Source organism: Acanthisitta chloris, unplaced genomic scaffold (assembly GCF_000695815.1).
Source record: "Acanthisitta chloris isolate BGI_N310 unplaced genomic scaffold, ASM69581v1 scaffold4302, whole genome shotgun sequence".
Taxonomy (NCBI): Eukaryota; Metazoa; Chordata; class Aves; order Passeriformes; family Acanthisittidae; genus Acanthisitta; species Acanthisitta chloris.
Window position 1 is genome coordinate 6975 of NW_008658641.1, and position 11030 is coordinate 18004.

At 41.3% G+C, this 11030-nt stretch overlaps 2 protein-coding genes across 2 annotated transcripts in view; one reads left to right on the forward strand and one right to left on the reverse strand.

Annotated features, from left to right (window-relative positions):
- NEK4 (NIMA-related kinase 4) overlaps positions 1-7139 on the forward strand; it is a gene marked incomplete at its 5' end in the record, with an annotated part of 11050 nt that extends 3911 nt beyond the window's left edge. The window contains 12 exons of the mRNA XM_009085163.1: positions 1-26; positions 885-1310; positions 1755-1808; positions 2008-2151; positions 2979-3119; positions 3465-3528; positions 3929-4035; positions 5249-5327; positions 5580-5586; positions 5940-6139; positions 6276-6409; positions 7047-7139. The exon at positions 1-26 is cut by the window's left edge and continues 110 nt beyond it. Coding sequence (XP_009083411.1) covers positions 1-26; positions 885-1310; positions 1755-1808; positions 2008-2151; positions 2979-3119; positions 3465-3528; positions 3929-4035; positions 5249-5327; positions 5580-5586; positions 5940-6139; positions 6276-6409; positions 7047-7139 — 1475 coding nt within the window. The remainder of the gene's footprint in view (positions 27-884; positions 1311-1754; positions 1809-2007; positions 2152-2978; positions 3120-3464; positions 3529-3928; positions 4036-5248; positions 5328-5579; positions 5587-5939; positions 6140-6275; positions 6410-7046) is intronic.
- A 1477-nt stretch (positions 7140-8616) lies between these two features.
- On the reverse strand, positions 8617-10132 carry SPCS1 (signal peptidase complex subunit 1 homolog (S. cerevisiae); the record flags this gene model as incomplete). The annotated part of the gene is made up of 3 exons (XM_009085164.1): positions 8617-8739; positions 9690-9776; positions 10073-10132. Coding segments are annotated over 3 exons (270 nt in total), but the record flags the coding sequence as incomplete, so codon positions are not given.
- Positions 10133-11030: the final 898 nt, after the last annotated feature.

Sequence of the window (11030 nt, forward strand, 5' to 3'; positions counted from 1 at the left end):
CTGAGCAAGCCAGGAAGTACAAAGTTGTGAGATACATACATACTTTTTTCCTTTTAAAATAAACCAACAACAAAACCCAAATCCCTCTTGCTTTTTCTAGAGAAAAAACTCAGTTTTATAGAAAGTGCCTTGAGCATTCCTGAGATCTAATTCCTAGCAGTGTGTGAAGTTCACATTAAGGAAGGAATTATGTTTAGGCAGGAGTAGAAGTAAATTATCAGCTGTGGACCAAAGTAATTGCAATGTCTTTAGCTAGGAGATGTTACCTAAACAACACCTGTTTTTTCATTTGTGGGTCACTGTGTGAATTACTTGAGGAGTATTTGAGGTCAAATATTTTTCCAAATACTTCATGACAAGTGGTAATAATTTTTTTCCAATCAAAAACATACGTTTAAAAAATAATTATAGTTACAGCCAGAAATTGTTTACTGTCGAAGTTCTCTCTGGTGGTTTGTAATGGTTAATCCTGTGCATGTGTTTTATTTTCTGTGATGGTTCTTCTATTCTGGATTTAAGCTTTCAGTGCTGAAATACTGAATGATGTGGTGTAGTACATCTTAAAGCTGTTAGTGCTTGTTGGCTCCTGCCTTATGAAGAGCCAAGGGAGTACAACTTTTCTTTCATGGCCAAGTGAAAAGTCAGTGCATTGCATGTGTATAACCCAATACCTGAACTAGGTCATTTGCAAATCCAGTCTGTGTCTCTAAAAATGTGGATTATGACTTTTTTTGAGGCTCTTAATCTGTAATTGATAATAATTTCTATTGCTGTTTAGTTACTCTGTTATGTTCTTGATTTTCCTTAGGTGGCTTAGAGAATTCTGTCATATATGTGTAATACCCAAAAGGTAATGAATTTCTTTGTTTTCCTTTTCATTCTAGCATGAAGAAGATTGCATCATCAAACATAAAGCCAACAAATTTTGTCCCTCAGAGAAACAAGCTGTTGAGTTGGAAAGAAAACCAAGCAATAATGCTCTGAACAACCTGGGAGACTCCATAGCTACAGTTGGTGAAGTGAACATTGATATCTTGCCTTCTGGAAGGATGAAGCATGGGAGTGAGAAGTGTGGCAGGGAGAGTATTCCGGAGAATAATAAAGTGAAGTGTTTGAATGTTCCAGGCAGTTCTAAAACAACATCTAGTAGCCCCCCAATGAAGGGAGATGGACCACAGCAAAGAGCAAAGCAAACTTTGAAAGCTGAAAATGTTGAGTCTAAACAGTCTCCTGTTGGTGCTATAGAAGATGAGGATGACATTTTGATAGTCTTGCAGCCTGTATCAAAAGACCAAAAGCAAAGTGACCTGGTAAATGCATTTATGCTTATTTGAAATAGACTTTGAAATTGATTTAACTAATGGCCAGCTCTTTAAACTTAGAGAGCTGCTGCATGTGTTTTTCTGTCCAAGTAAGATGCTGCTGTTGCAATTACTGAGATTTTTTTAGTAGTTAGGCACCTTGGATTCAGGTTTCCAAAGGCAACAAGGTGATGTAGTTTTGCACTTTCAGTCTAGGTGGTGAAAATTCTGTTTTTACAGGGAACAACAATTTTCTTTTCTAGCTGAGAAGAGAGAGGGTAAGAATAGTTTTGTAACATCCTTGTTCTATGTTGTAAACAGGTCTGGCTAGTCTGGAGTTTGTCCTGATTTGGGTGGAGGGCTAATTGGTGGTGATTCTCTTTTCACTGCATTTTGGTCTACAGTGAGATTTTCATAGTCACTTTTCTAACGAGAAATCGTTATTTACTGTAGAGCTTGGATTCTACTGAAAAGCTGCTAGCACCCTTTGTCCCTGCTGTAATTCAAGTAAGTGTCCTTTGAAAGTTTAGTAGCTTAAAAATGCTGGTACAGCAGCTATTTTTTTCTGTCTATCAAGTAGCAATTTATTGTGGGTTTAGTTGTGATATGTCCAAATAGTCAAGTGGCCTCTGTTGATTTTATTTTAGATCTGTATGTGTAAATCTGGAAATTACATGTATTATTTTAAAATACTTCTGCTTACTAGGATGTTGTCAGACATGGAGCTTCAGGAGATGCTCAGGGGAGAGAGACCCCCCAGCTGCAGCCGCACAGCTCTGTGAGTGAACCCTCTGTCTCGCGGCAGCAGCGGCAGAAGAGCAGAGAGCTGGCTGAGGGCTGCTCAGAGAAGGTGCAGACACTCGAAACATAATTCTCCTCTTTCCTTTAAGACTGCTGCATTTTTCCTCTTTAAACATGGGACCTATTTTTTAAAAGGGTGTGTGTTCTAATGCTCTTATTGTTTCATGTGTGTCTGTATGACTTCGCTGGTGACCAGGTGCACTGGAGATGGCCTTTAGAAGCAGCTTTGAAAATCTCAGTCACCTTCACAGGGGTGAGATGGGTGTGCCAGATGGGCTTTGCCTTTGCTGTGCTGCAGTCTTTCCCAGCAAATTTCATCAGGACTTCTCACTGTGACCACAAGTCAGTGCCTTTCCTGACTGTTGTGCTTAAGGCTACTTGTGGTGGGTCCTAGCTTACTAGTACTGTAGAACAGACAAATGGAATGGCTGCCCTGAGCTTATGACTGCATACTCTAGGAGGAAAATCTTGGCATGCACATAGGATTGGGCTCCAATTGGTGCTTCCACACTGAACAGAGAGGTTTCTCTGCAGAAAGGCACTGACTATACGAGGATAAAGAAGAGGGTGATTGGTGATTGATACCCTGTCTTTCTCTTCGGTTTTGCAGTTTGAGGGTGGAGACAGTTATTGCAAAGACATTGGCTGAAAAACAGTCTGGGAGGAAGGGGACAAGATACAGGGATTGAGAGAAGCGAAATGGATGCAAGCAGAGATGTGGAGAGAGAAGGATCAAGTTGTGAGATGTTAAGAGGTCACAGTAGGGTCCAAACCCACTGGCATCCAGCCTTACCATGCAAAAATGTCTTCTAGATTGCAGAGTACTTAAACTTTTAACAAAAAAATACATATATTCTTGTTCACTTCTCTGTCAAGTTCAGAACAGTTTCTCCTCGGCCCCTACCTGTTCCTTCTGATGTGAACTCAAAGACAGCCCAGAGGTGTGCAGAGAAGCTATGTGCTGAAGCCTCTGAACCTGCAAATAGCGCCAAAACCAGTCAAGTTGCCATTCCAAAGGTCAGTGCTGAATACTGTGTCAGCTTGGTTTTGTCTTGTTTCTTCTGAGCAGTTTGTTCTGAGTGTGTGCACAGTGAGTAAGGAAATGTGCAGTAGCTTCCTGCTGGATGGAAGTCCTGTCAAGCACTGGGTCAGTGTGGGATGAGCAGCTGCTTTGCTGAACCTTTAGGTCAGAAGCTTCTTTTCTGGAGTGCAGATTAGTCTCATTGACCAAGACCCATTTGTAATAAGTAATTCAGCACGTGTTAGATGATCAGAAGGTCTGCTCTCCCATGTCAGTTGAAAAGGAATTTTTGCTTTACAGATAACAAAAGCAAATTAATATCAAATTAACTTGCTTTACAGGAGCGGCCCCTGTCAGCCAGAGAGCGAAGGAGGCTCAAACAGTCTCGGGAGATGCTTCCCTCGGGTACTTTTTATGTTTACATATTAACATGTTATGTATAAGTAGGCTAATAACTTCTTTGTGAAGAAATTATAACTTGTTTGTTCTTCGCTGCCATCATCAGAAAGATGCACTAAGGGTCTAATTCTGCATTAAATAAACACTTCTGTTGTCATGTCTGTATTTTTCTGCTGCTTAGTCAGTTATGTTCAGTTGTGTTCTGTGGTGATACCTTGTCTTTGAGGTGTGTGTGAAATGCAGAACATTCACCCTTCAGACAGAGGCCTCAGTGGTTGCTCTTAGCACAATACCTACCCACCAGCCTGTCTTCTGACAGGTGGTAGACTTTTTCTTGCATAAGCATGAAACAATTGGAAATACATGCAGCTGAGTTGTGACTATTGTAAACCTGTCATCCTTCCAGTGATGCCAGCTAGACAGTCAGCAGATGGTGCAGTGGTTGAAGCAGAATCACATGTGGAAAATTGTGTTAAAGTTGCTCAGTCCTCATCAGATCCCAGTATTGCTCAGGTAAAGTGGCGTCATCTGTTTTCAGATGTTTAAATGAGACATAATTTGGGAAGAAAGTGATATTTTAAACAAAATCTGTGTGGAAGAAACCCTCAGTGAGTAAGAGTAACTTTGTAAGTCCTGGGGTGGAGGATGGATCTCTCATTGTAATGCACTTTGTTGGGCTAGTTCAGTTTAACATTCCAGGTTCACTGTGTATTTGCACTCCACTTGTCAGGGGTGAAAACTAGGGATCTCTTGCTAGTTGCTATGGGCTCTCTAAATTGCAGAGTTTATTTTATTTTGGCAGGCAAAAAGCTTATCCTGAACTATGTTCTAGTTACAGATCAATAATCTGCATTAAATTTCTGTTAGCAACACACTACTTTTAGCCTGGGACATCCAATTTTGCTTTGTTAGTGGTGTTTGAGTGCTTTTAGCTTTTTTAACTTGCAGTCATGTAAGTGCATAGTTATGTGTTGGCAATGAGGAATTGTTGGTAGATGAAAAGTGAATAGTTTCTGTAAAAGTTCTGTTCCTTGTCAAATGTACGTTCAAGACCTTAAAAAAGACTTTCCAGTTAGACAATCTGCAACATCAGGGGAACGTGGTTAATACCAATAAATGTGGAAGAGGAACACTGAAGAAATAGGAGTCTGAAATTCAAATTTGACTCAACCCAGCCCTTGCCTGGGAAGTGTTTTGCATGTTTCACCTACATGTGTATGCTTAGAACTGGCTTACCTGCAGTCACAAACTGAGTTATGGCAAGGTCATACATGCTAGTTGTACCTGCATATGCTAGTGATGGTTTTGCATAGTGGTTAAAATCCCAGGGAATGCTAAGGACTTACTGAACTGATGAAAATCTATTTAAATAATTATTTTTAAATGTGTTTAAAAACCAACAGATGGGCTAAGGATAATGACTTGGAATGTAGTTGGCAAAGAACTGACATAGATCCATGACTGGATTAACAGGCACCTGGTGAAGCATTTGCACTGGTTTGTGACTGAGATGTCCTGCTAGTCACATAAGCGTTTCATAATGTTGATGATGTCCTGTGTATTAGCTTGTTTTTAAAACCAAAGGTTACACCTTTTAAATATTATCAGGAGTCTGTAAAAATGTCTGTTGAAAGTGTTTCTCCCATGTAAGAACAGCAATTCCTGCCATGCTGCTAAACTGCTTTCAGCTATTTGAATTTTTGTCATTTATTCCCTCTTCACCTAGGGAAAAAAACGCCTGTCTGATGATGAGTTGAGCTCTTCTACAAGCTCTACAGACAAGTCTGATGCTGATTCCAAGGAGAGTTAAGTATTTTGTTTAATACTGTGCAGGTTTTCATTGCTCTATTGGACCATGACTTGGAGTGGAAAAAATAGCGCTCACACTTGATCTTTACATAGTGAGTGATTGCAGTAGTATCTTAATTATTGTCTCTCTGTGACCATAAACTCTCCATGCTGAACTTTCTGCGACATGTGATGTGTCCCTATTTTTTGCCAACTGCAGCTTCCCAGGGAACCAAAGATGTATTGTCAGCGTGCATTAAATGCATTAGTTAAAGGGTGCCAATGTGTTTCCTTTCCACTGTGAATGAGGCTGAATTTATTTCTGATTTTGTCAGTGTAAGCAGCTTTTCCAGAGGTGTCATTTGTTGCATTACCACAGGTGCAGCTCCAGAGTCAGCAGTAGCCAGTAGGATTGTGGAATTTGTGGGGTGGCCCCATGGGCTCTGGGCCTTTGTTAGATGAAATGCTGCTGATGTTGCTAGTGATGAAACTGCACCAGAAGAAGTGATTGGACATGGAATGCCTACTGGGACCTCACTAAACTTATTGAAAGTCCTTGGAATACAAGGTGGAAATAGCATCAGGAGTGGTGACTGAGTTACATCTTACTTCCTCTCTCCTAGGAAAAGCAATGTGAGTGAAATGAATGACTTGGTGCAGCTGATGACATGGACACTGAAAATGGACTCTAAGGAGAATTCTGAGTACTATGTAACCTCAGCTCCGGCCCCAGAGTTTAAACTTCATAGAAAATATCGAGACACTTTGATTTTACATGGAAAATCATTGGATGAATCAGAGGAATTAAAAATGGAAGAGATTCCTCCAGGTCTGTTGCTCTGGAATTGTGGTAATACTTAAGAGTTGTACCATACTCTTGTTCTGCAGAAGAGTATGACAGTTGTCTATACTGAAAGTAATTACTACTGCATTGATTTTTATAATTGTATTTTATTTTTTAATAGATATATTTTCAGTTCCTGACAAGATTAGAAGAATGGTTGAAATCCTGAGAACTGATGTGGTGCAAGGATTGGGAGTGAAACTGCTTGAGAAGGTGTACAGAATCATGGAAGAGGATGATGAAGTGAAAAGAGAGGTGAATGTCTTTCATTGTAAAATTGCTTAATTTCTTTATAAACCTAGATAAATGTGCAGAGTCTTACCCCATTGATACAGACTAGACCTTGATTCCAAAGAGTCTTTGTGTAGTCATGGGCAGGCAAAGGGCCCAAGTAAGCTTGACTGTAGATGTAGACTGTGTTCAACTGCAAGTTCTTCAGAAACCATTGGAGCTTTAGAATGGTCCCATGGTCCCTGAGTTTGTACAAGGGATGTAAATAGTTTTACTCTGTGGTGTATCTCCAACAATAATTTCCTTTGTCCCTTAAATGTTGGCATTCACATTACTTGTCTCATGCTCTTCACGTCCAAAGTGAGAAACAGTTTGATGTGTATTCTCAACAGAGGTCAGTGAGCAATACTTCCAGCGCATTTGATTCAAAACTTGGTTACACTTACCTATGCAGCATTTTATTTGTAACCTGTGAAGATGTGATTTTAAATTGTTGGGTGAGGTTTGGAATTCTCTTCCCTTCAGACGACAAAGGCTTTCGTTTTTCTTCCACCTACATTGCCAGGCTTCACATGCTGCTTGCAGTTGAGTGCTTTGAGTTTGTTGTTTTTTTAATTTGTTAATATCTTTACATGTTGTGGGGGTTTTGTGTTCTAACCAGCTGCAGCTGCGGGAGCACATGGGAGACAAGTATGCGAGTTTCAGCGCGAAGGCTCGGCACCTCAAATTTCTGGAAGAAAATGTGAAGCTCTGACCAGAATCTTTTCCTTAGAGAAAAGGACTGTTTTATAGCTCCTTTGATAGATCAGACCAACCTACAAAGCACATTTATCCATTGATCTCCTTTGCTGGAATAAGGTGAACTTGCAGAAAATGTTATAGTTTGTAGTGATATTTTCCATGTTAAAATGTGAACCTCAGAAGAGGAACTGTTTAGTCCAGTTTTTATTGTCTCAATGAAACTTCGAAAAGTTGCTTTTCGTAGATGCAGATAGGGATAAATACTAAGTTTCGTATGCTAAGGAGTGTCAAAAAATATGTTTTGGTTTGAATTTGTCCTAGCAAAAGGTTTTTGGTATGGTCACATTCTAAATACAGTAACAAAGCCTCTGCCAATGCTCTGGTGTGATAGGCTGTAAGCTATTACATCAAATTTAGCAGGAAAATTTAGCAGGAGAAATAATTAAACCCAAAAGCTCACGGGGTGTGTAAATTGCCAGGTGCAGGTGCTGAAGGGAGAGGCTGTACTTAGCTTTGCATTTCATTGCTAAAGCAGTCACCAAGATGGTAGGAAGGATTTGGTAACTGAATAAAGTCAGGCTGAAAATGTTTGAAAGGAATGCAGCCATGGTTACCAGCTGGAGAAGTCCCTCTGCCTTACAAATACTTGAATTCCTTTTAGGAATGAAAGTCCCCAAGACCAGAATTACTTAGAGAAAGTTAGTCTTAGCTTTTCCCTTTCTTTGCATCTAGATTGTCTTGCTACAGGCATGTCTTGCCCAGGCATTGCCGTGTACCATCCCAACAGAAAAACATGTTGTTTTTAAAGAATAAAGAAGTCAAAGAAGTTCAAATTGCGTTTGTAAAATAAAATTCTAAATGAACAACCTGTCTCTTTTCCTGCCTCTAACCTCCAGCACTGTCACCACAGTCTAGTAAAAAAGTGCAGTGCCTAGGGATCCTGCTGCCTCCTCACCTAGTGGATGTAGAAGTTACAAACGTTCAACAGCTACTACATTTTGTGAGTCAGACTGTTACTTTCTCTTCCCAAGGAAATGTATTTTAAACAAAAAATGCTACTCTGCAGGCTCTTGCAACAGTTTCCAGTTCTTGGTGACTTTCAGAACTGTGAGGTACCTACCATTGCACAGTACTTGTTACAGCCTGGCAATGTGGTTACAATAGGGTTACAACATAGTTAGAAGTAGCTCAGTAGAAGTCCAGCTGTGTATTATCTGTTAGGCTACAGTAACAGCTTAACTTGACTTGATTTGATTCTCTGTGTTCCTTTTTGCTAAAACACTTGAGTGAGATGTGACCTCTGGAAGCTGCCTAAAGTTAATCCTCCCCCCACTGCATTCCCAGTGACATCACTGAAACTCCAGAGCAAATTTAGAGCCTTCATGCTCCCTGCAGTATGCGAAGTAGGATCTAAAAAACCAAACACTAAGCCAAGAACTCTCTGTGGTGAAAATTCATTTAACAAAGTAACAGCATGATGAGCCATCAGTTTAGCTTTTAGCATGTCTCTTTGGCTTTCTATCTGCTGCCTTCTTGTCTTCTGCCCCCGATTCCTGCACCGGGAGCCACTTGAGGGGGTTGCGGCGGTACATGGGCCATGGAGGGAGCGTCAGCTGAGGGCAAAGGAGTGAAGGCACAACATGTAATTGAGATGCTAAATAACTGTTTTGTACAGCTTATTAGGAAGATTTTGGTCCCTAACTATTGTATCCATTAGTCCTAAGAAAATTCACTCAATTTCTTACCATAAGATACATGTATACGCAGCTGACATTCTGTACTGCACAGTCATGCTTAAGGACTTAGTCTTTCAGGACTGCTGTAGTCATGTGTGACTAAAGCATTCCAGGTCATGGCAAGGCACTCACACTGAACAACAAAGATACCCCTGGTCTCCCGAGGTGACACCAGCATCGCAGCACCTCCAACACTGCTGTGAGACCCTCCCCTTGCCTGGCATCACCAGTAAGTAACAAGCCAGACTGACTCAGAGGTGTTTGATTAGGAAGGGAGCAGGTGGATGATGATGCCAGAGAATTACAGTACTTTTCAGAACAGGTGTGTGCGTTGTGATTAATCAAATAATGTTGTAGCTTAACACTTGAAAAGTCTAAGAACTTGTGCAGAACTGGATTGAGAGTGCCCCAGTGGGAATGGGATACCTCACATGCATGAATATGGAATTACTGCTGTAATTCCATGCTCTGCCTCCTCTCCTCTCTCTTCAGTCAGTATGGGTCAGCTGCAAAATTTTCCTGACAAGCTCCTACTACACAGAAAGCCTCACCATCCATGCTGTTATTTATGCTGTCAGCTGACTTCAAAGTAACATGCAATTGAAATGAAAAATGAATTAAAAGCTGTATTAAATTGCAAAATCCCTTCTGGCATTTCAGAGAAGGCTGTCAAGCACTTTCTGCAGATCACAGGCAGTGCAAATATGTATTAACAACCTGAATTACACAGCAAACATTAGGCTGTGCTGACAGCCCCTTAATTTAACAATTATTCTAGGTTAAATAGTGCATTTAGTATTTTCTGGTTTGGGGTAAAATATTCTTACCAAGCATGATAAAGCAAATCCAGCCATAACTATGTAGACAGTCCATCCAAACTGTTCAGTGATGTATCCATAGATGAAACCAATTATCTGTAAAAAATATATTAAAAAATTCAAACTTTAAATGAAGAGAAACATTTCCCATGCCATGATTAAGTTGTGGAGGGAAGCAGTTAAGTAGGAGAACACAGGCTGTTCAAAGCCACAGTTCCTATGACTTCCTAACCACCTTTTCAAAAGTGCAAGCCAATAATGAATATATGAGAAGGAAAGAAGAAAAGTTTTAATCCATGGCAGACACTGATTTTATCTAAAGCTTTTAGTGACCCAGTTAAGCCAAGCAATCAGAAAGAAAAATGTGTTTGTAGTTCTAGTGTGATACTTACTGCAGAGACAAGAATGATTCCTTGAAAAATCTGTTCTGCTAATTTCTGGCCCTTGTAGTCCTGTGGAAAGAGACACTTTCTGGTCAGCTGTTCAGAACACAAACCTGCCTGTTAAACCCCTTCAGGTCAGAGCCTAGAGTCAGCCTGGCCACAGGTTCTCAGCTCTTTTGTTCAACTTGCAAACCAGGCTGGAATTATTTCTTTTATGGTGTCTGGAAACACATCCCCTGCAGGCCTGACCACAGCTGGAGACAAAACTGTCTGTTCAGGGTAAGGAATGCAAGTTCTCAATATCACTGTGGTCAGCTTAACATCACTGAGTAAAAGCCATGACATCACAGAGGAGTATGTGCCTGAGAAGATACAGTGTGTGTGGCTCCTGTGTTCTAGAGCAGACAAAGCTGAGAAGGATCTCAGCAATAAATACAAATACTTCCACTGGGTGCCCAGACGATGGTGACAGACTCTCCTCCATGGTGCCCAGTGACAGGACCAGGAGTAATGGCCATTACCTAAAACACAGGTTCAGCCTCAACCTGGGGAAAAAGTTCTTTTCACGGAGGACGGCAGAGCACCGGAACAGCTGCCCAGGGTGGGCATGGAGTCTCCCTCTCCACAGATATTCCAAACCCACATGGGTTCCTGTATTATCTGCTCTAGGTGACCCTGCCCAGGCAAGGGAGTTGGACTAGATGATCTCCAGAGATCCCTTCCAATCTGAACTATTCTGTATTAGTATGACTATCGAAACCATGGCTCTTGGTGAGAACCCTTGGCCTCCTGGCTGCCTACAGCACAGAGGAGTTTCCCTTGCACAGCTCTGTAGCGCCTTCCCCTTACAGCACATTAAAGCTCCCAGAATTACATGGAATCACCCCTCGGCGCCACAGCACCGCGCACGGGCAGGGCGCACCGAACGCGCACAGCCGTGTGGCGGTGCCAGGGCCCACGCGCGGCC